Source organism: Lepisosteus platostomus, chromosome 6 (assembly GCF_059453375.1).
Source record: "Lepisosteus platostomus isolate fLepPlt1 chromosome 6, fLepPlt1.hap1, whole genome shotgun sequence".
In the NCBI taxonomy this organism is placed as follows: domain Eukaryota; kingdom Metazoa; phylum Chordata; class Actinopteri; order Semionotiformes; family Lepisosteidae; genus Lepisosteus; species Lepisosteus platostomus.
In genome coordinates, this window is record NC_142616.1 from 37,351,240 (window position 1) to 37,377,350 (window position 26,111).

General features: G+C 36.0%; 1 protein-coding gene across 1 annotated transcript in view; it reads left to right on the forward strand.

Moving 5' to 3' along the window:
- Positions 1–26,111, forward strand: part of sorcs3a (sortilin related VPS10 domain containing receptor 3a) — a 290,460-nt gene that overhangs the window by 84,984 nt on the left and 179,365 nt on the right. Inside the window, exon 2 of the mRNA XM_088635725.1 lies at positions 12,098–12,165. Within this exon, the coding sequence (XP_088491851.1) occupies positions 12,098–12,165 (68 nt within the window). The remainder of the gene's footprint in view (positions 1–12,097; positions 12,166–26,111) is intronic.

Here is a 26,111-nt window from a genome sequence, read left to right on the forward strand (position 1 = left end):
AGTCCCTAAAAACTATTTCCTATGTCACTGGTACTAACATCCTGAACAAAAGGTGAGCTGTCATTTTTAAAGAGACATTATATTTGACTTAACTACACCTTGGCTGCAGTTTCTGCTCTAGCAGTGCATAGATGTGCACAGCTAGAAAATATATTACCATACAGTAAAATACTGTACCATACAGTAATAGCTCAAGGTGTCCTTTATACTGCACCTACCGAATCGCTGTTTTGGAGAAATAGGTTTGATATTTTTATATGATATTTGGTGAAACACTGTAAACAGCAATAAAGATTAGTTGGAAATTAGCAATTGGAGTTATTAATGGTTTACTTTTGTATAGGTACTCTCATTGTTAATAAAAGAAGAACATATTGTAGTATACTCAGATTATTTGTTTCTGCAAAACCAAAAATAAAATGGCACAAGAGACAAGATACTTTCTGTTGCACACTCATATTCATTTCTCTTTTAGAGATTATTGTTATTACTAGCTTTCAGACCTTAAGTTCACAGCAGCACCCAGCATTTAGAGATGAGATTTAAAATCTTCGTTAGTCATTGCTTTATTGAAAATTTGAAAATGTCTCCAGTCTTTAGGAGTTTAGGAGGATTGTATAGCTAATTTAAAAATTAAAAAATTTTAAGATAAAATAAAAATTTTAAGTTTTACTTAAAAGTTTTACTGTTTAAAAGTCACATGTGGTATGGATAATTTGGAATGTTCAAGTATCCTTTTTAGCTGAATAATGGGCATACAATTGTGTTGGTGAACAGATTGCACATAAACCACAGATCTTTACCATGTAATCTGCCTAATAATTACCAGATCAGTAACAACAGTTTGGAGCTTGAGGTTTACCTTGATGTGCACATCTACTCATCTGCCCAACCACAGGTAAGTAGAATCAGACAGAACTAAAAAGTGACCCCATCATATGGGGACAATCAGCATTGTGTTGAAAGGCTAATTTATTACTTTTATTTATTACATTTGTTTTGCCTTCTGAGCAAAAGACCTCAAGAGGTCAACACAATACTGTTCATTAAGACTGCTGTCAAAAAGCTGACTCCTGTTGCTCCATTATACTAATGCAACCAAAACATTTTTGGTCCCGTTTGCAGACTTCAGATATCCTTTTGTGGAAACACAGAATTGGGATTCTTCAGAAAATACCACCTTTCTCTAACTTCCTTGGGACTGTTCTCCATTTTGACTAGAGTGATACATCCTCCCACCAGTTAACTATAACATTACCATTGTAGGCCAAACTAAATTAATTCTTGGCAGCACTGAAATGATGTCTGATGATTCTAATAATGTTTGAGTCTTTTATATAATGCCCGGGTTTGTTATAAATGTATTTGTTGTTATGCAGAAGCAGTTCCTTGGGAAACATGGGCTGTTCAACACAATTGAAAGGGGCCAGTTGACCATAGGTACTTTCTTGTGATCAGTAGCAATAGCTGGTGTCTGGCAATGATAAATACAAGGACTCTAAACGCCCTAATATTTCATTGCTATCAGGTTTCTCGGAGTGTGATCCATCTTCCACTGAGTTGTAGAATCACTTCAGTTTGTTTGCTATCAGTGAACCTGTGTGCTTTTTATGCAAGCAGACCTACAAGCATACATTTCTCACCACAAATTTGGCACTTTTTTTGTCCTGCTCAGAAGATAACTAGAAATTTTAAAAGAGCAGGTGACCTCTAACATTTTCTGCATGTGCATGATAGACTCTCATAATGTCATACTCATGTAAATTATGTACTGATGCATATTTAATAAACAGGGGTGAAAATATATTTTGCATGTGACATTATTTACCTTCCTTGGTTATCTTTAGAGCAGAAGAAGCATTCCTTTATTGTTTTTGCTGAAGGATATTAATTGGCAAATTAAGAAAACAAAGCATGTATTGTAAATTACTCAGGAGTTTTTTTAAATGCCTGCAATTAATCAGGTAGCTATAAAATAAAAATACACATGGGACCAAAACTGCTCTGATGACACTATCTTCTCAAGTGTTAATGGGAATCACCTAAGAGTCATACATAACTGCTGGGCTGCGTCGTTTAGAACACATGGATCATCTCTCTGATGCTTGACTGCACATTCTCCCTTGGTGTTTTCTGCTGTGGGAGAGCCAGATCTCTTCACAAAAAAGACAATGTATTGAGTTTTTAATTATATCTAGTTGAGAAATAAACTATATGGCACACTCTCTGCAACCCAGAAGTAAGTTTCAAAGGTTGTTTTTGTAGATATTCTCCATAGATTTCAACCCTTGACGGGAGGCAGCTCAAACTTAATTAAGAGTTTCAAACCCTTGCTCCATGTTAATCAGCTGCCCTTCTGTTTTTGTGTCACATTACGCCAGAAGGTACGGTCAGTGACATGTGGGTCTGTGAATAGTAAATGTTACTTCAGCCTCAGGGAAATGTACAAATAACACTCGTAATCAACCCCTGTGCCAAAGATGAAGGAGAATGAAAAAAGACATGATACAGACAGAACATAGTATGTGGAAAGTGGGGATGGATATAGAAAACTTCATAGCTTATCTTCTCTGGCTTAGCAATTACCCATGTGGAGTTTAGGAAAGGCTGGATGCTGTAAATATTGGGTAGACATGCCAGTTTCTAATATGGTTGTATATTTACTTATTTCCTTTTAGAAATACCATTTATTCCTTACTGGTGACACACATAAATATGTTTGAGGCGTGCAGCTGCAAAAGGATTTTTGGGGTTTACTTCTTCTGTGCACTTTGGACTGGCTTGATGAGCATTTGGTTCTTTCTTCTTCCAGGCCAGAGCCCCATTAGTGCTCCTGGTAATCCACTTCTGTCACTGGATTCACCAGAGGTCTGTGACCTAGTGCACAGATTGAGTTGGCTTGGATCATCTCTACAGTATATCTAGGCTCATCAGACTCAAAAACTGGTCAATGTTTTTGTTGACTCCATTAAACTTTATTTCAAATAAATCTATAGCATTTCTAACTCCATTTGGAGTGGTTTATGATAAACCAAAATGTATTTAAAGGATAACTAAGACCTTTTTTTCTGCTGCAGAACACAGTGGATATATTTATTTCTATATGGTTGAGAAATAAGACCTTTTATGTTATAACGAAAGTGAATTCATATACTCAAGTTCTCTAATCTTCTTCCTAAAATTCTGTTTAGACCCTGTGTGTTTAATTCTGCCCAACTAACAAAAACTGGCCTGAGAGCATCATAAAAAAACAGATCAAACTCTCTCTTCTACTATTCCAACACATGTTCAGCATGTGCAATGACAGATGTCAGAGAGTGTATTGCAAATGAAGAGCAGTCTTTAATTCTGATTTTTAAACTACATCCTTGTATTAGTTTTGTGAAGCTGCTGGGAGATCCCTGAGAATACAGGGTTTGTTCTTTCTTATATACTGTCAGGATGAAAAACAATGTGATTCCAAAGCAAGCACTGATGTTGCTATAGTAACATGTCAGTGTTACTATAGTCCATTTTCTGGGCTGGACTTGAGAGTATCCCTTCCAGAATAGCAAGATGCTGTTGACAGGAGAGACATTCTCTGATTTACATGCCATTGTCTTTGGGTGTATAAGAGGATTAGTCCCACAAGGAAGCCAAAGACAAACAGCTGTAGAGTTTCAAAGGCAGTGTCACACAAAACAATTACTTTCCAACAATTATAACTTATTATTTTAATCAAAATATTAACATGTGTGTCAGACTTCTTTCACATCAGTTAAACATTTTAGTCATTATGCAGTTTTGTTGTTTGTGAGATATGTGTCGTAGAAATGTTCCCCCTTCTTTAATGGAGCCCATCCTGGCAAGCAACGAGCACAAGGCAGGATACACCCTGAATAGGACTCCAGTCTGTCACAGGGTTTGTTTTTCCCAGAAGACAATTAACCTGTCAGTATGTCTTTTGATCGTGGGAGGGAACCTGAGCGTCAGGAGGAACCCCACACGAACACGAGGAGACATGCAAACTCCACACAGATATCTCCCCAGGTCTGGAGTAGAACCCAAGGCCCCAGCACTGTGAGAGCAATGCTAACCACTGTGCCACCCTCAGCTACTGTATACCATTGTTTAACCTTAGAAATATCAAAGCAAAACATTTAAGAGTTACAAGACAAGGCATGTCCATAATGCAATTTGTAAGAACAATTCCACTATGTTAAGAACTCATAAAAGAAATGATCTAAGCCAAGTACATCACATAAGATTTCAAATATTTACATCATTTAGAAAAAAATCCGTGCCAGATCTGAAGTCATGAGAACTTAATGCATCATAAAATTCAAATCTATTAAGTTTAAAACTCTTATCGTAAATCCTGATAACAGCAACCCGAAGGTCTCAAAATAGCTTTGAGTTACAGAATATACCTACTGCTTTGCTTTAAAACAGCAGCAAGAACGTTCCTTATATAACCTGTGAAGGACATGGTTCATTTCTGTAGATCTGAGGAAACAGCATCCTTTTTCATTTTGTGTGTCAGATTAACTTTAAAGCTGTTTATGGAACATCATTACAGGGAAATCTGTAGGTGTGAATGATAAATACCATCGTTGCCAATTGTGTCAGTTTAGCGCACTCTGCAGTATGTTGATAGGCTGTTAAAGACAAAAGGCGACAATGTGTAATTTTTCTCCTGTGAGATTTATTAATCTGTCACAAACACAAAATAAATTAAAAGAAACCACAACAGAAAACCACTCTCACTATAGTGCTTATTTATAACAATAAAATGTTTGCTGTTCTTTATCTCAACTTAAATCACAGTACTTGTGCTAAGTTGTTCTGAAACAATTATTCATCAGAAACCAACTTCAAAGCCACACAATCAATGGCTCATGACTATCAAACATTATTTAATTTCAGCTTGATAAATATTAAACAAAAAGAGGCTTCACATATCTGATTTCTGAAGGTGAAGCACATCTGAAGGTAATAAAGTCAATTGGTATCTTTTAATAAAGAAATCAAGATTTTCCTTCATGGACATTACAAGGATATATTTCACTGACATTTGAACTGATGTGCAGTTCTATTCCAGTGTAATGAATGATCACTGTTTGCATTGATTTAAATTAGGGGCCACTGCAGGCACACTGTATCATTTTTATACTCATCTGTTACAATATGGCTTTTGGAAGCTAGAAGAGAGCATAAGCAACACATTGTCTGTGAAGAAAGTCTTGAACCTTCCTCCTCTGTTGACTCAGATTTGAAAGGGAAGTAATGAAGAATACAGTAATCTGTCTGCCAACCTGCCGTTTTGTGTGGTTCTAAGGTGGCCTCTGTGGCATATTGTTACATATTGTTCTGAAGCTGGTCTTGATTAACATCATTTCTCATGGTTTAGCAAAGACAGAAAATGACACCTGACATTATATAGCTAGAGTAGTATACTGTACTCTGCACGCGTCAGGATCACAAAAGGAAACAGATAGCAGGACAGCCAAACTTTCAATAAGGGTTAGTGCCAAAATGGCTGAACTGTCTGAGATTTGAAAAAATTGAAGATGAGCTTTGTATTTATTTAAATCTTTTTATGTCCTGAAGAATGTTAGCACAATTACAATGGATCTAAAAGTACATGTACTGTATCATACTAATAATGACAACTTGATTTTTATTTTTACCAGATATGACAGAAACCATCCATAATTCAACAGTTATACTGTATGCCATTACTAAAGAGTTTTTGTCATAGATTTATTATTCTGTTTTTACACTAGTAAACCACAGTGAAGGTCTATAAGAAATAATGCATAGTCCAAGTCCAGAGACTCATCAACGTGTGATGCCTGCCTAGATCATGGCTGAGTCCTGTTTAGGTTTCTGGGAAGCTAGTCAATGATCAGGTATAACATGAGTCAACCTGTCTGTCGTTAGAAGAAACATACTTTCTCAAATTATTAAACCTTGGTTTGGAGTTCTTCTTGCTATATGTAAAAAATACATATGTTACACACCAGCCTAGGAAAAGACTATAAGTGCAGCCTGTCTGACAGAAATTAGGATCTCAAAGACTTGTAATATAGTATACTTGGGTGTGATCACAATTATACAATTATGCAATTGTATTACGTATTCTCACATGGAGTTTGATTAGTTTTGAGTTTGTATCAGAATCTGAGTATGTCAATCTTTAATTTTTTGTAGTAAGTTGGTTGTTATTATTGTGAAAACTTCTTTTTATTTCTGTTTAATTTTCAAATTAAGGACCAGGAAACCTATTGGACAGTTTTTTTTATGTGTGAAGGTCCCCTAAGCTGCACTACCAGACAAACAAGTCCTACATAGGCAAGCCAACACCAGATTATATGTTCTCCCCCTGTATGCTGAACGTTAATGTAAAGTCACCAGAAATTGTTTTTTAACAGGAACAGGAATTCTTTATGCCCAAATGCAGAAATGCATGTTCTACATGTCGCAAGATTTCCATTGATTTTCCTATAGTCTTGTTGAAGAATCAGTGATAACCAACATTCTGATAGCCCAACGAATACAAGTTTAATTGTTTCAGGTATGAAATATGCAGGCTTTTTTTGTTTAATAGAATTCAATAAACGCAACAGAAGAATTATCTGTATCACAATGTAATTGTCTTTCTTTCTCCAGTTCTGTTAATAAATGTCAATCTACAATTTATTTTTATTCTCTTGCACCTATACAGTTCTCAGGTTCTTAATCCTATCTCTCCTCTCTCTCTCTATACAGTATGTATCTTCATTATATCTTGCTACTGTACATCAGTTTCTAATGTTGTCTTTAAGTTTGCTTTTGTCTCATACTGGGAAAGGCCTGAATTTATAATAAAGGCTTTAGAAGTACAACAAAAACTTTTTTTGGATGTAAATAAATACATTAGATTCATTCATCTTCATCCTGTTTTTAGAAATGCATTAGGATTTAGAATATATTATATATACATGTGTGTAGTCGTGGCCGAGTGGTTAAGGCGATGGCCTTGAAATCCACTGGGGTCTTCCTGTGCAGATTTGAATCCTGCTGACTACGACCGTCTGGTTGTATTTACTGGAAATCCAAATAACATATTATATATACATATTTTATTAAATACATATAGTACTTTATATAGATATATGTATAAGGAACGGCTTTAAAGTTTTTAGCACTTTGCAAGGAAAACCTTTCAGGTTTATGGTGTTTCAAGAGTGTATGGTATACTGAAGCCTGGATCTTACAGTGAAAATACTCAACAGAAATGCTCACAGTAATGCACAGCTGTCTTTTTTTCACAAGTTTAAAGGTGACCTAGACCTACACACAAAAAAAAACTTCAATTTGAAATAAAAATGTGAAGCATTCTCATATGGATGGTGCAGACTAATTAAATCTCAGAAGGCAGTTCCTACACTACATATTTCGGTGTACAAGGAATCTTGATATGCTGTAATCATACTTGTACAATTCATGTCATATGGATAATTGCAAGCCTTCTGTCTGTCCTGAGTGCCATCTTTAGAAATAGAGGCTACAATAAGTTTATGATTCTATCAAAAACAAGTACACAAAACAGCCAAGAATTTAGGAGAATACACAATGAAAAACTTCAAAACTGGAATGAATGAATGAACCTAGATGTCATAATAGTACATAAAATACAGAGTGATTATTTAGGAATAAAGCCACTTGCAGTAATCACTACATACTTTTCAAATGTGCAGTCATCCTCATATTATATGAGACATTAAATTTGAAGCTGAGGTAGCAGAAATGCTGAGAAATGAAAAGAAATTACAGTAGATTTGGGTCTTCAGTCTAGAGAAAGTGATAAAACATTTCTCTGTCTAATTAAAATGTCACCCTGATGTGGTATAGTAATTACTTTGCAGTTGACACTTGTATTGGGCCGAAGGCTTTATCACACTTGGATAATGATCAACACCAACCCCCATCTGGGCTACATGATTTCATTATTTTTAGAGCTCATTATTAAATTAAAACCTGGACAAATCCCTATGAATGAAGTATCATATTGAAATGCAAATTGTTGTTTTGTGATTATTTGCAGCTCTGCAATTGATTTAATTTGGGCAACGTTTCCATCTTATCCTGTGGAGATAGAAGTATTCATAAGTTTGTGTAATGTATTATGTTAAGAATGGACAGACTAATTGCAGTAGTCTGACATTTTGCATTGCAGGGACTGATGAGTTACTTTTAGAGAAGCATGTAGACTCAGTTCACAGTTCATGTGCAATTTTAATTTACTGTGCTTATTGCCAGGTTAACATTTGGCAATGGATGCCATTGGCCTTTTGTGATAGACATCAGCAATCTGAAGCTAATAAAATTAAATTGCTGACAGCTTGAAGGTGGAACAGAGGTTTGTGGAGATTTTTCAAAAAGTCATTAATGTTAACTTCGGTGTTGATAAACTAAAACAGTATTTGAAATTGATTTTGGCCTTTTCAATTTGTCTTCATGGATATAATGCATTTAGATATGCTAATGGGGTTTTTATTCCAGAGAAAGTTAATTGCCCAGTAACAGGGCTAACCAAACTAGAGACATAAATACAATTACATTATATTCATTATCTATATAAAATATCGATAGCACTATGTATAGTATATTCTCAATAAATCATGGGTAAATTTAAATCTTAGAATTAAAACCTGCACGCCTTCATCAGCAGCTGTGTAGTAAAATTACAATGTGTTACAGATTTAATCTTTTTTCAGAATTTGTTTTTTTAATTAATGTGGATTTTCCTAAATAAACTTTATTGCAGTTAATGATCTTTGATATGAATATTGTTAACTGAATATATTAATCTTTTTTGCAACGGCATTAACTTGAATCCTTAATACTCAGTAGTTATGGAAATATAAACAGTATTGAAAGGTAAAATGACTTCCACATCATCCTTGGCTTTTCATTTGCATTCATTTCAAAATAAAATAAGCACACCATGAATTCTAATGATTCTCATTTCCCATATCTTTGAAGTTAAATTGAAATATCACTTTCTACAACTCATTTCTCTATAGTGCTTGTCCTTTCTTTTAGAATATTGTCTCGCTATGTGTTTTTTTATGGCCTGCTTCTTGCCACCCCCCTATATTTCTGACTCTTTTGTCCAATACAGATAACTTTCTAGGAAAAAGTTTTTGCTTTCTATTTTGAAAGATGCATCCAAGACTTTGTCTGGGTGACATGGTGGCACAGTGGTTACTATTGCTGTCTCTCAGTGGTGGGGCACTGGGTTCAATTCTGTACCTGGGGTGCTGTTTGTGTGGGTTTCCTAGGAGTGCTTGAATTCTACAACAATCAAAATATATACTTATAATTGGCCCTGGTGCAAGTGTGCGCATGTCTGTTTGTGTCTTATGGACCTGACATCCCATCCAACGTATACCCCACCCAGGGCCGGCGCACCCTATACTTGGGCCTGGGTGCAAGTAAATACAAAAGTCCCCCCCCCCCCACCACGGCTTCCTTCTCACTCCGCCAGTGCACACAGAGCAAAAGAGCAAAATTAAAACGGGCCAAGATCTTGAACTTGATACTTAGTAATTAGTTATTTAAAAGTGAAAAACATGGACCTACCTTACAACTTGACTCATTACGCTTTTGTCGCAGCAAAAATAGTGATAATATTGCTGAATTCCACCTGCCTTACACTGCTGTTCTCTATACACAACAAAGTCAGAACTGAGAGTCTTTCCTGTGACATGGTGGACCTTAGATACTGTATGTTTTGATCAATTTCAGTTTGCTAAACGAGCATTCAGCACTGGCGACAGCAACTAGAAATGTGAAAAACACTTGACATGCTATCACTGTGTTTGGAAACGCAGATTTCATATCTTTGTTGACAAAATACACTGCGAACATACAGTAATTGGGCGGTGTGAAACGACGGCCATTGGTTTTCGGGAATTCAAAATCTGGGCCCGGGTTCAGTTGCACCCATTGCACCCCCTGTAGCGCCAGCCTTGACCCCACCTTGTTGGGATAGTCTCCTGCTTGATACTGACTTTAAGATTGAGATAGAATGGGACATTTAACCTGTGAAATAAGCGAATATGTGAAATATACTGTATATACTGTATATGCAAAGATAAAAGAGCAGCATCATATTACTAAAGAAAGAAAAGAAAGAAACCACTAGAATGTAATGCTGAAAAATTAAACATTAACCCAACTGATTTTTAATCTTAATCCCCAGTGTTCTGTGTAACTGGTTATGTGTTCAGCAGTAATATACAGTACATTGAATAATAATGTGCTACTGGCTGAGTCCTATGACAATGTATACTGTATACTCTATGGGACAAACTGTATGGTTCATATACAGTATCTTTGGAATCACAGCAGCACTTATTGCTGGTCCTAAGTATTTTGAATGATTTAGCATTAATGAGAAGGGATGAATTCAAAAAGGAAAAAATAATTTAAAATATTTTGTCGGGGTTCTGTTTCTTATATACCTTTTAGCCTTTGCTGGTCTTGAGGTCTTGATGTCGCAGCAAACATAGTGATAATATTGCTGAATTCCACCTGCCTTGCGCTGCTGTCCTTACCAATCATGGCCTCCTAATTATCCCCCTCTATGAATTGACTACATTACTCTGATCTCCTCCCCACTGATATCTGATGTGTGGTGAGCGTTCTGGCGGACTATGGCTGCCGTCGCATCATCCAGATGGATGCTGCACATTGGTGGTGGTAGAGGGGAGTCCCCATTACCTGTAAAGCGCTTTGAGTGGAGTGTCCAGAAAAGCGCTATATAAGTGTAAGCAATTATTATTATTATTATTATTATTATTATTATTATTATTATTATTATTATTATTATTATTATTATTATTATTGATAATAAAATTATGATTTGACAAAGATGGAATTACTGAAATGATAGACAGAGGCTGTTGTAGCAGCATGTCTGGTTGGAAATAAATAAAGTAAATTATCTAATCAATTTCGGGAATGCCCCAGAAAGTTGTTGACCTTTAATTGCAACATGGATCATTTGATTGTATCAACTTCTGTTAAAATTAACATAGTCTTAATGTGTGAAGTTGAAGCTGGAATTTTGTCTGTGTAAGTTTTTTTTTCATAAAGCTTTTCTTTTGTTTCTCAGTTGCATACTGGATCCTTCAAAGAAGAACTTCAAGAAAGTGTAGTACTGTTAAGCTAGCCTTCCAGAAGTACTGTATATTAACAAATACTGTACATGCTTTCACAAGATTTATCTGATGTCTTAAAAACTGCAAAGCTTTTAAAATTTGCATTATTGATGACACATTTTAATTTCAAATCCTGTTTCAGAAGCAATTATTACTGTACCACATTTTACAGAGACTGTGTTGAAGATTGTCCTCAAGTATCAGAAATATGCTGCAGCACTTAAATTCAACTGCCGCAGTACAGCCAACGTAACCTATTAAAAAAGATGTGGGTAAAATTCAATTTTAAATGCTATGCTCCTTTAGCCTGTAAATGCTTCAGAAAATTCCAAAGGGGGCTTGTATCTGTTGACAGTTTGGCCTGAGAATTTCTGTCACATAGTTCCTGATTGGTTCTAATAAAGAGTAGATATAAGAGACCGTGAAAGAATAATTGTATTAACTTCAGCTGTAAGAATGGAAGAGTGGAAGAAATCCTGTTCTTGCTTATAATGGAGGATGTGAAAAATCTAAGCTTAAACTGGTAAACTGAGCAGGTACAGTAGCTAGTGTCTTGACCTTGCTCAACCTTTGTAGGCACTTCTGTTGTTGATTACTGGGTCATTGCTCTAGTATTTCCATCAGATTCTGACTGTGCTCTGTCTGAAAGGACTAGTTATTGTCTGTTATATGTTCATGTGTGGTTCAGTCAAGAAAGTCTTGCTTTTGCCACAAGACAGGAATGTGCGGCAAACACTTTAAAACTTATTAAGACATAGTTATTTTGTTAAAGCCAAGTAAACAGAGAAAACATGGAGACTGCAGTGAGTCTGAGTGCAGTGTTCCTGGGAAATCTTTTATATCATGTTTGGGAGTACTGGATAAAAAATCAGTTTATTAATTAGTATTCCTTATCTGTTTTTCAGGTGATCCTCATCTTGACAAAGCTCTATGACTTTAACCTGGGAAGTGTCACAGAAAGCTCATTATGGAGGTAAGATGAAAGACTAGAAAGTAAACTAGAATGCTTCTTCCACTTCATTATGGAAGCTTAGTGTTCACTGGAGTCAGAACTAGACTGAAACTCAAAGATGTTTTCACAAGCTGTGGAAATGCTAATATAGCCAATTGCATGTCTACTTTTCAGCCCTGATACTGTATTAAAGGAGGGAGAATGTAGAGGTTGTCATTATTTGTTTAATTGAAAGGGAATAAAAATACTAAAATAGTTTAACAAAACCTTCTTTTAGAATCTGCTAATTATTCCATATCTTCAGGTAATATACGTTTGAAAATGTTATAAAAAACAATTTTATGACCTGTTACAGGTTTGAGTAACAGTTTAACAGCTGTAAATTTAGTATGTTATGATATGCTATACCACATGATTTCAAAATGTATACAGTGTATATGTAGAAAATAAAAAACAAGAGAAATGTTCAAAATGTTTGAAAAACATCTTGCTTGCCCTAAGGGTTTCCTTCAGCTGTTGAAATCAATTTCCATGCTTTAAGTACCACATGGAGAACAATTCACAAGAGTAATATTTGCAAGTCTTTATTTAACTCAGCTGAGATACAGGAAAATGTAATGCAAATTCAATCCAAAACCCTATCATAAGCATTGAAGCTCACTCTCTACTCACAGACCAGAGTCCCTGGCACATGAGTTAACTCACTCACTAACAGTGAGTTTGTGATATACAATGCCAGTGATCATTGTCTGATGCCAAAATACAGTCCCCAACAATCTTTTGTTACAATATGTAACAAAATCAGGACGAAGGAACATCATTCTTGTCTGAGTGAATGTGAGTCATGACCAAAAAGCTACTTGTGCTATTCCTCTGTCAGAACATTTTAAAATGACTTCTAAACTTGACATGTTAGACACTTCTAGAACATTTTTCAGGTTGTAAAGTATAAAGCTCTCTTTGAAGAGGCTGTGAATGTTTAAAAGTTTAATGACTGTTCTCAAAATTGAGCTCTTACACCCTGTACGGCGCTTGTGTCCATTGCAATAAATGATCTGCGAGACTTTGAACCAAAGACAGCCTTGTGCTATCTTGGTTTGTATTTCACCCAATCAGATGCAGAGATTAATACAAAAGAATGCAATGAGCCCCACAGTGATGCAAGTTATGCTTCAGGGGGTGGGAGGAGAGCTACAGTATGTAAAATATCAACAGTGGCTACAGGAAGTCTTTTTCTATCACATTTTACAAGTCCCCTTGAGTAAGATAACATTGCAGTAAATTTATAAAGTAAAAACAAGGTGAATAAGTTAAGCACATAGCTCACCCAATGTTAAATATTCATTGATAAACCCTTTGAGAATGTCATAGAAATTTTCAAATGTGGCTCTAGTTGTCTTTAATGTGCCTACTCTCTAATGCAAAGCTGAGAACATTGAGAGTTTCATTGCCAAAGATAACACTGCGGTTAGATTTTAATATACATAGGGCAGCCTCTCATCCACATTACTTGAGGAGTACATTGTAAAAATGCTTACATAATTTATAAAGGGCCAACAGAATAAATGCAAAGGGATTTCAAATTGTAATTTGTATTCTGCATATGTTTTACACAAATGTATCCATCCATCTGTCTAAATTATACACTTTGCATTATACTAAACAAAAACTTGAAATATATATAGTACACTGTAATTAATGGAATTATTTAAAATAGAACATTCCATTGTTATACTGTATATAATAAGATTTCTATTTTCCTAAATGTCCACAAATTGCTTGAATGGCAACAAGACCCTCATTAAACTTGCAGTTCTGTCTTTGGAGAACACGCCCCTGTCCTTGTTGTCACGCCTGACATCCCTCCCTAGAGGGCACTCCACTACTCCTTTTATTGTTCTTATGATTAAGCTCCCCAGATGTACCTTTTTAGGTGTATTATTTAAAGTCTAGCTTCTCCAGTCCTTGGGGCTCATCATCAGGGCAAGGATGTCATGAGGCCTGCCTGGCACCAGGAAACCCTACGTCCGTCTCCTGAGGGCATAGGCCTCATCCCCGACACCTCCCGCTTCCTGAGCCCGGGGTCTGGAGGATCTCGTCCCATCACCCTTGGACCTCCATGTTTTGTCTGTCCGTGTGTTCCCCCCTCCCGGGCATTTTAATCTTGTCGCGTCCCAGGATGGATTACTCGCTGATGGACTCTAAGACTGTGCCCTGACCTGCCTTTGGACCTGTTTGGATTTGGATGCCGTTCTTTGTCTCCCCCGTTCACTGTCTCATGGACTGTCACTATTATTTTGTGCACTATTAAACCCCTGTGTGTTTCCTTTTACCACGCCTCCTGTTTTTTCCAGCTCTTACTCCATCGCATAGGATCTACTACAAGACCTGACATGGATCTTAGTCCATGTTCGTGACACTTGTTTTTTTGATAGATGGGGATTAGTATTAGGAGCAAGTAGTCTGTTTTGCTAAGCGACATACAGTACATTATGGATATTAATAAACTAAGGACAAGATACTTTTTGAGAACATTTGAGCTTGTACTTGTTACTAGTACCCAAAGGTTAATAAACTGGCTGCTGAAGAGTGAGACCATACTGGCAGCCTGCCCAGGGCTCTGTTTTTCTTTGAGTGCTAGTTGGGGTAATAGCAAGACTGAATGAGCACGATCAATGTCCAAAAGTTCTCTTGACAGGAATCAGTGTTTCAGAATAAAACTTGTCACAAAGTGATTATTACTCTTTGACACAGCAATTTCATTTCATGCAGAAACAGGGCCTGTAAGCCTGTAGTGTAGGCAATAGAAACCACAACTTCCTTTTGCTTATGGGAATCACATCCTGTGGACAACCAATCATTCTCTGTTTACATCTTTAGAATTCAACCTTTAAGTCCAAATACAATAACAAAATTTGCTATATTAAATTTTAGCTAGTTGTATATATCCGGTGTTTACGGAATATTCTTCTTATGTAACTTGGATTGTGGGGTCATTAATCCTTATTCTTTTGATTACTCAGTCTATCCACTTCTGTTTTCTTAACTCAAATGGCAGGCAGATGCTGACTTTTTACAACATACCAAGAGACTGTTGAGATTAATTTTGATTATGAAAACTGGGCTCCTGGTGACCTTTAAAACGTTAAATAAAAAAGAAAACAAGACATCTGCCTTTTCTGAAGTAATATACATATGAATTGTAGGATCCAAGAAATTTAATGTGTCTTTGTGAAACGAACAGTAACTGTTGAAACATTTACATTGAAACCTTAAATTTACATTGAATCTCATTACAATTTGCAAAAGAATGTAGACAAAATTAACACAATAGTGTTGAAAATATCAATTTATGTCAATAAATCAGAAGGCTTCAAAATAACTATTATGGGGCAGATCAGAAATCACTCATTTGATATTAATATGTACGATGTCCTATTATGTATTTATTTTGCTTTTTCATGGAGTTGTGTTCATTACAGAAATGTGAAAATAATATGAATACATTGTATTATCATTGTGATACCATGGTTGTTGTAAGATGAGAGGAGTGGAACCCTAAGATTCTTGCATACCTGCTCAGAGCCATTTCTTCACAATGACTTCCAAATTGCTTGGCAAACCTCAGATTTAATGCAATGTTGCTTAAGGGTATCAGTGTGAAAGAGACTTTTTTGGTGGTTGTTTTGCTTTACGGCCATGTCCTGCTCCCAGACATGGAGCTGAGTGTAGAACTCCTCCAGGATAGATCTGAGTTCTCATGAGATCAATAAAGTGATACAGCATGATCAGTGATGGAAGATCTGGATACACTTCAGTGGACACAATGGATACACTCTGGCCCAGTGACACCTGACACTGATTTTTTTTTGCCCCATTGTCTGGGCTAATGTACTAAAACAGTAAGGTCTACATTTAAATTGAAGTGTAAATGAAATACTTGGGTGGCACACTGGCACAGTGGTTAGTAGGGCCTTGGGTTCAATTTCAGTCCTGGGGAGCTATATGTGTGAAATTTCCATGATCTCTTCGTGTTTGCATGGGTTTGCTACAGATGCTCTAGATTCCTCCAATAGTCCAAAGACATAATGGTAGATGATTTGACTTATGGGAAAATTGGCCCTGGTGTGCGTGTTTGTGTGTGCCCTTCTATGGACTGGTGTCCCATCCAGTGTGCATCCTGCCTTGCTCTTTGGATAGGCTTAGGCTCCCTGGTGACCCTGTACTGGATAAAGTGATTAGAAAATGGATGGATGCAGTACTTCTGAATTCTCAAGTCGTACTGCAATTAAAGAATGATAGATCACTGTTGAAAAATAAAACATCAGACTGCATCAACATTAGATGAATGATGTTTGTTGTTCGAGAGAAAGAAAATAAGCAAGAGCAGATTGTGGCTTGTGCAGATAGGGATCCTTAATTGCAGTCTAGATTACATGTAATTTGTCTAATTTGTTTCTCATTAACAAATCTTTTTTTTTCACTTCAACCTTTTTTAAGTGTGTATTACTTGGCAAATTAACACCCATCAAAAAATTTGCAAGATGTCACATTAACTTTTATGTTTGTAAACCAAATGTGTTTCTATTTTACAGCCTTGGTAGAACTTTCTCATCTTAATTTAAATGTTTTTCAAGATTTAAATGTTAGTTTTTATTAAGGTTGTCAGAAAAATTAATTCAAGAAAGTACTAAGAATGCAAGTAGGTAATTTTACGAGGGTGCCACATTGTCTGCTTTCTTTGGAGTGTGTTTTTGAACGGCTTCCTTTGATAAGTCAGTCTACGGTATGTATTAGTTTTGCCAGTACAAGATGCCTAAGTCCAAATTTCAGTCTACATGAAGGCAACATAGAATGGGGGCTCTTGAGAATGAGCTGCATTAAATACTGTAAATTTTAGTTTTCACATACTGTATACAGTAAAGTTATATGGACCCTGGGATGCCCTTTGCTTGATAGGCACACCAGGACAATAAGGACTAAATAAATAACATTTTGCATCCTCTTTGCTATACAATTAATATACTTCAAGACTGACTGCAGAAAAAAATACCATTCAAGTCTTGCTAGTTAGAACGAATGCAAAAGTAGCCAAGTTTCCACTGTGTATGAATACAATAACTACTGTATTTATCTGCACTCTATGTTTTGTTTCATGTCAGGATTTAATTTATTGTACTTTACTTCAAATTGCTGGCATTCTGGCATTTTGAATCTATAAAAAGACAAAAGAGCAGAAGTCATTTGAAGGTAATTTTATGTTTCCCAAGTCTCTACAGGAGCACAATTTAATTCTCCTTTTCATTTATTCGCTGGGACATTTTTGCTGCAAGTTTGTGAGGTGGAACACATACAGTGGTAACCTTCTGCACACTCTAGATAGTTAATAATATGCATTTACAGCGACCTACTGATTAAAATGGTAAAATGACAAGGTTTTATTTGATCCTAGGAGAGTAGTGACCTCTGTGACAGATGATTAGCTTAATAATAGTTCGACATTTTTCTATGTTTCCATCTTTCTTCTGTTTTTTTTTTGTTTTATTACATAGCGTAAAGACCCATTTTCAGTTATTTAATACTCTCATACTCTGTTTTGTCTTATTGAATAAGAATGACCTTTTCTTTTTCTTTAAAGAATAAAAATGTCTAAAATTGTATAAGTGCACATTTAACACCATAGCAATGGCTGCCTAGTGTTTATTGATTCCCTTTTGCCTTTTAAGATATGGAAGCTATTATTTTACAAAGCTGTTTTTATCTGTTTGGCAAGTGGGGACATACTTTGATCAGAATATACTATAAGCCTTTTTAAGAAAAAGCAACACAACAATAAACATACTGACTCCCATCCATGGAATCACTGTGTGACAATAGATTTAGAAGTCCTAAAATAACCATTTCAGTATTTAAATGGATGTGAATACCTTAAGTGAGCCACCATGTATATCATGAAGAAGATATAAACATACAGGATTTTGCTGTAAAATTCTGCCCTTTCAGAAACTGTTAAAAGATGGCAATATACTGTAGAGTTGAAAACAAGAGAAAGGTTACAAATTAGAATGGGCAATTTTGTCAATTTACCCAAGTTAATTGTACTGAATTGAGCAATGTACTGTACAGTATCTTATCCAGCCATTTCTTGAAAGGTACCAGGGTATAAACTTCAACATCATGCCTGGGTAATTTGTTCTTTATAACCATTACACTTGTCATGGAGGAGTTTCTCCTGTTCTTAGTTTTAAATGCACTTCAATGTAGAAAATGTTTAGATGTGTTGAAGTCAAACACAGCATTAAGAATCGCATTGTACCAGCAATAAATAAAGAAGAGAATCTTTTTAAAACAGTATATTGATCCAATAAAGAACCGATATTACAAATTTAATGGCAATCTAAATAATCTTTAATAGGCTGTTACTTGTTATCTTTTGTCTAACAGGCATAGATAAGGCATTATAATTATTTAAGCCATAGAATAAGAGTTAGAATTGTTAACTTCTATCAAAATCTCTAAATATTTTTTAAAACATTACAAAGAGAACAAAACATTGGAGACTAAATGGTGATATTTTGATACGTTGCTAATGGGTGGTGAATGTGTGAGCTAATACGGTCTAAACTTAATGACTTCAGTTTCAAGGAAATTTCTGAGATATTTTTCAGATACTGTTCTTGTTCTCTTGGGTTGAGTAAATTCAGCACCACTTAACCAGGTGCTTTGGTTTTGTGAAGTGCCTTGAGGAAAGTTTTGTCCCAAGGGTGCTATACAAATCTATATTGTATTTTATTGTACTGAGTGAAAAAAAAGATGCAAAAATGTTTTTGTAGCCTCTCAAGGGTAAGTAGTACATGGAGCACTTTGATTGAAAACACCTTGTTTGTGACTGAAGTTTGCAAGAGAAGCACAAACACTAAGCTTATACTTCTAAATCAAATCATTCACCGTTCAAGGACAGATGATGGTCATATGGATAAACAGGATCAACAGTTGCAGCCTAAAGTGAAGTGGCGAATCCAAAAACAAATCTCTTTATCAAAGAACCTCTGGGAGATTGCAACTGCCTGCCTTGCGTGAGACATGGAGTGATATTAGAATTGATATATTTAGGTTTTCCAATTTGAATGGAAAGCAAGCACAGACACAGACACCTATGCATACACATGAGTGAACGCAGAGAGAACAGTAACAAAAAGTAGTATAATGCATTCTAAAAGTAAATAAACTACTTTGAAGTAATGAGGTGTATTTTATCCAGTGCAGCTGGCTTGTCTATTGAAGATGCTGGCTTTTTTGAATTGGAACTTTTTTAGAAAAATGCAAGCATGTCTAATGAACAAGCTGTTTGACAAGTACATGTACAGTAGACAGAGAATTGTTTTGTGATAAGAAGTAAATTTATTGTCCATATAAATGAATCCTCCCATAATAATGAATCTTCCCACCAACTAAATACAGTACTTTTTATCAGAAACTTTGAGATGCAGACTGACAACAAAAGGCCAATGCATATTATTGTGGATTATCTGTGAACCAAAATGTTTACACTTGAGTTCAAGTATGTCTTCCGCAATATGAAATACTGTTCAAGCCTTCAAAAGACACGCAGTACCTCAGGAGAACATGATTAATCTAAATCATGAGAAAGCAGTCTTAGTCCCGTGGAGTTATACAGCTGCTAAAAGTAGCTTGCGAAGCTCTGGAAAACATGAGTTCAGTGGGATTACGGACCAGATTTGTAAATCATGAATACAGGAATTTATAGAGCCAAAAATATGCGATGTTTATTAATTGAGTTTGTAATGAAAGTTCAGTAGGAATGATAGCAACGAAATTATCCTTCATATCCGCTGCCCTTACTGTATAATCCTTCATGATATCACTTTCAAGTATACAAAAATCACAGTGTCCCTCTTCTCCTCTTATTTGTTTTCTTTTGCCTTCTTCCTCCCTCCGCCTCCATTTGCAACTTTACAGCTATTCCTTTGGTTAATGTCTTTGTGAAAGTGGGTTGTGCCAAAATTCTTAATGCCTGAAGTTTTTAATAAACATAATACATTTTCTGATTAGGCGTCATTATTCCTCATAAAAATAATGCTCTCTATTTGTTGAGATAAATAATCTAAAGTTTCTTGTCATAAAGGAGTCTCGAAATAAGATAAAAAACTTTGGAAATTAAAACTTCACACACATGAGAGTTCTATTGAAGGAACTAATATGTTGTCAAACTTTGTCGAATTTTGCATTCTCCACTTTGCAGGTTTGCAAATCTGAGGTCAGTTTTGGATGAAGGGCTTGTGACAGTAATATATTTCCTCAAGGGCCTTTTGTGATCTGTTCATTGTGCTCTATTGCAGAGTCAGGGAGTTTCATTAAATAGCTCCTGCACATGAAAACAAAATAAAAATTTAATAGCCTGTTCTGAATTCAACCTATGAGCACCGTTGTGAAACCTCATTGTCAGTGGGCTTTCTGCAATCTAATCTTTGTCATAAGTGTTCAAGTAATCTTCTCTAACTGCTGTAAACATTGCAGCAGGGGAGCAAATGTTTCAATGGCATGTTAGAATAAAATTGGTACTCAGAAAGAATTATAAGATGGACATTTGATATCATAAGTCTCAATTATATGCAGTCCACGTAATCTCTGTATCATTAAATCAAGGTGTTTTTGTTTTATTTCAAAGGCTTGTCAAACAACCATTATTGTCCTGTATAAATTCCTGTTTTGCGTAAATTAAATAATGAAAATAAATTAATGAACAGCGCAAATCATGAATCTGTGTGTTATTATAAAATTTTAACGTACAGTACTTTTTAGTTAGGTAAAATAGTTTGCCCTATTTAAAACTTTTATGTACTGTAGCTTCAATCATTTATGATTCCTAGTAAGGGTATTAGCACAATACCATTCTTGAATTGGTAATGTGATTCCAATGTATATAAAATAATTGTCAAGAATATTTGAATTTACCTTTACCGGTGATTATTTATTTGTACATATTTTGATTTTGGATTTGGACTTTTGCATACATTTTGGTTTCTGTTATTGTTGGGGTCCGATCCAGTATTTCCTGGCCGACTGTAATTTTATCACTATCATTCTTACAGTCACATTCTTCTTACATTTATATTGTTAATTGATTTGCTTCTTTTTGACTCTTCTAGTTATTGTATCTTAACATGCTTCTTTGGACTTTCTGTAGTTTCTGTATTATTTATGTATTTATAGACTTGGTTTCACAGCCATTTGTCAATAAAATAACACACAGTGGTCAATGACTCTTTTTGAAGTGTGAAAGTAGTTTTCCTGAGGCACACTTAATTTTCAAAAAACACCCAACTGTAATTTTAGATATTCTAACTTCACCATATTAATAAAAGTCAAACTTGTTTTATTGCCTTACGCCCAGTGCTTCCCAGGATAGGCTCTGGGCCACAGTGACCCTGTATAGTTTAAGCAGTTATTGACAGTGATGATAACGACTTGTTTTATTCTACAAAACAAAAGTGGAGTATTAGAAATAATTGTTGATGCTTAAACAAATATTATAACTGTTGATTGTTTCAACAGTTGATGTCTAAAACGTTTACACAGCATTGTGTATAAACAGTACAAATATGAAATACATACAAGTACAGCATGTATTAAATAACCTTTTTGGTCATTTAAAATATTTATACCTTAAGAAAGATTTGAAACACTAATGAATATAATGGTTTTTTGGAATGTGCCGCAGTGCACTATTTTGTATTTCAGATAAAATTACCTGAATATATTCATCTTACAATGTTTTAGTTAAATTGCATCTCTGAGCTACAAACTCAATGGCTATTTGCAAGATTATCATGGCTGGAAAACATTATTTCAAGAGACAGGACCTCGTGCCAGAAAAAAGAAAGGTGGCAACAGTTCGTCAGAAAGCATCATTGTTAATGTGAACAGTACCTTTTCTGAATGTGGATGGTTCATTGAGAGTAATGTTTTTTGAGGCATGGTAGAGGGGTACATCCTGAGGGGTAGAATGAGGCAGTCAGAGTAGCATGAAGTAGGTGCCCCCTGCTATTCCTCTCTTACTTGAAACTCACCACAGACACTCATCATGGAGGTGGGGAGTGACATCCTTTCAGATTGCATCATTTACTGAGCACGCTTACAGCCACTGTGAAATTTTACAGGTCAGTGGAAAGTGTGAGGCTGGTGTGTTGCCTCCTGAAGGAACAGGCTGATGTGAGTGACCTTTATGCAAATGAAGAATCCCCTGCCAGCCAGCTACTCACCATTACTGAATTGTGGCTGGCTGATTTGTTGTCAAACTTTGGACTTTGGATTTATAAACAAGCAGCAAATGTAGGACACAGGAAGGCCTGGCATTACTGGGGAAGAAGTAAGGATACAGTACACTTCATGGGAGTACAGTTTTGACTTTTTACTAATTAAACAACTTTGTGGGTATAGGCCTTTAAAATACATTTCATAATAAGTAAGTTAATGGACTACAGTGAGGTTTTTGCCAATACAGTAGAAAAAATCCAGTTTATTAGAATGGACATTGTACTGAAATGATGAAATGCCTTTATTGCTTGCTTTATTTCTGTTCCCCATTCAAAGTTTTTTACTGCATATAAATCATTTGTACTGTAACCTTACTTCTAAACATGGCATGAGAAAGGCTCTTTAAAGATCATGTACTGAAAGAGAGCCGTAGGGCTAAATGAAAGAAAGGCCAGTCACATTGAGAGCGTACTACAATTTGCAGTTCTAATTTTGCAATGTGCAAAGTAAACATTGAGTCCCACAGTATGTACAGTATGAAGGAAAAAAATTGATAAGAAGAACCACAATATACTAATTCAAATATCTTTTGCAAAACAATAGAATTCCAAATCAATATGTTAAAGATTCGGCCAATGAAACCGAAACCAAGTAATGAACCCACTTGCGGGAGCTGAACAAATAACCCTGAAGGTGATCTATATTGAGAAACAAAACCAAGTCCAAGGGGGAAGCCAATAATCCAAAACCAGGGAGAGAGTTACCGAAGCCAAGCCGTAATCCAAAAGCCGTAGTCGAAGGAGAAAACCAAGAGTCCGTAACCAAAAAGTAGCAACGAGGAATAAGGCGAAGCGCGACAAAATAGCTCAAACTGAAAAGCAATACCGAGCAAGAAGGTACTGTAGGGAAAAACTGTGCTTAAGTACAAGATGAGACGGAGGTGAATACGTGCTCTCATAGGTTGTCTAATTGAACCTGGGCTACGCCTTCTTCTGCCTCTTCCGTTGCCGGGAAGCAGGGATCGTAACACAATATTTATAAGTGACTAGTGACTATCTGGACATGCACATCTTACAACAGTACTTTACCAGTCTATGTGCTTTGGTGCCATGTACTGTACCGATCTGTCTCACCAGAAATACAGCCTACCAAACCGTGTGGCAAAGGCAGGAAAAGGATTTACACATTTTTCACGTCTCTTCCCTCAGCTGGTTTAAATGTATCTTTTCTAAAGAATAATACAGTTTTGAATTGAACTGGATTACTTGACTAAAATTTTTGTCATGTCATATCAGCTGCACATTTATACATTAAGTATGTTTTGTATTTCTATATAACTAAGGGGGTGAATAGAATTCAACAGAGTTTCAAAGAAATGTCATTTCAATGTTTCTATGTCAACCATTGCTTTTAGGGTAAAAAGAAATTTGCACGTTCGTCCCAATAAGGCACCGACACAATAAAATGCAGATGGGGAGATGCCAGCATCTGCTGTCATAGTACCCTGAAAACAAGCCAGAGGAAAAAGCACAAGGTAGATAATAGTATCAACACCTCAGGGGTGGTATGGTTTTTCTGGACAAAAGGCTTCAGGTCATCTTATAGAGTAGATCATTTAGAACCAATCGCAGAATTTAGTATTAACATACTTAGAAGAGAGTAGTGAGGATATGAAAAATCCTTTCTATTCTAATCTTATGAGGGTTGCTACTGCTAAAGATTATGTATTTCCAATACTGTTTTGTAAGATATTGTTGAACGCTGATGTGTAAAATTTGCTCTCCAAAGTTCTTAACAAATTGGCTCAATTTTAAGTGTCACTAGTGTCGGCAGCCTTCATTACACAACACTCCATTTTAATGTACTGTATGAGAAAACTCACTTACTCAAACTCCACCCTTTAGTTTTGCTCTTTCTGACAGGATCATCCAGCATTAAATATTCATCAAGTACTTGCCGCAAAGATGAATTGTTTCCACACAATATTTCATTATAAATAAATATTAAAACCTTGCAAATATCATTGCACTGTTTTTTTTTGGTCTCCTAGCACCACTGACTCATTTGCGAGTTTATGACTTGTAAAGCAGGTACATCTGTTACGGGAAGGAAATATAATCCAAAGGAGAGAAAGTCTTAAGTGAATCAGAGAATCTACATTAGTGATTTTTAAAATGATTGTTGGATTATGTTTTCTCAGAGGGTTTAGAGAGACACTTACTGAAATGATTAATAATTAAAACTGAAGATTATCTGCAAGAGTTTCGGCAAGAGCTAAAATAAATAAAATCACCTTGGAAAAGAGGAAAGGGATTTTTAATTACCTGTGTTTTGATGTTCACTTTGCTAATATTAATCGCAAAAGCTGATTTTACTTTATGTGGAGGTTTAATTGATTGTGTAGTTACAATAACCTGACTACCAAAAGGGATATCACTGCATTAAAATGTATTCAGTCTATCATTTTTAACTCTTTTTAGTAACACATCCATCCATTTTCTAGACACTATTCAATACAGGGTTGCAGGGTTGCCGGAGCCTATGCCCACAAGCAAGAGGTGCAAGGTGGGATACAACCTGGATGGGACACCATACCATTGGTGGGTGCACACACAGACGTGCACTCATGACTGGGCCAATTTTTCACAGAAGCCAGTTAACCTACCTGTCTTTGTACTGTGGGAGGGAACTGTAGCACCCGAAGGAAGCCAACATGAGGAGAACATACTGTACAACCTGGGAATTTAACAGTGCTCAGCTGTTTAGGAAATTGGTTATAGAAACCAATGCCCTCAGGCCATAGACAGGAGGAGCGACCTGGTGCTAGGCAGGTCTCAGGACATCCGAACCTCAATGCTGAGCGAATAGGAAAGAGTGACCCGGAAATATATACGTAGCCCTAAGCACAGAGACACTGGAAGGACAGCAAAGCACAGGAAACTAGGGACAGGACAGAGTAGGAGTGCCCTCTAGCTGTAGAGAGCGTGACAGTACCCCCACTTCATGGGCAGCTCCTGACAGCCAACAAATAAATGAGCTGCACAGCACTAGGGGAGGAAAAACAATAAAGTGTCCCCTTCACTGTACTGGGGCAATAGGGACCAACAGAGTCTGCAGCATGAGTGACCTCTACTGATCCCACTAAGATTTCTTTCAGCAGCAAACTTAGCTTTCTCAGGAGGTCTCTGATCCAGGTATGGCCAGACTCACACCTACTGTACTTGGCATTAGTGGGTTGCCAGTTGTGATTTGCAGAATGATACAGTATATCTGCTGGCTAAAGTTATGAGACCTTGGACTTACCCACTGCCTATGCTATATACATAATTTTCCATTACATTACATATGTCATATCCATTAATCCTTCAATAAATTGAAAAGTTTAAGTTAATCCAGCACTTTCATTGACAGTAATTACTACAATTCCTTACTACCTGCTGTTAATTTAGATAAGCAAGTCTAAGAATATTGCTTACCGGGGTCTGTAAAACTGTCTCTAGATATACGATAATAAAATGATTTACCGTGAGTGGTTGAAAGTAATTTATTTCTAAAGGGAAACATACCATTACAGAGAATGGTGCCATAGTTACTTCATTAAAACTTGCTAAAAGTATTTCTTTGTTAGAGCATATTTTACAGGAATTAGGTACTCTTACTCTTGAAAGTAAAATTGTTTTTTTTACTTT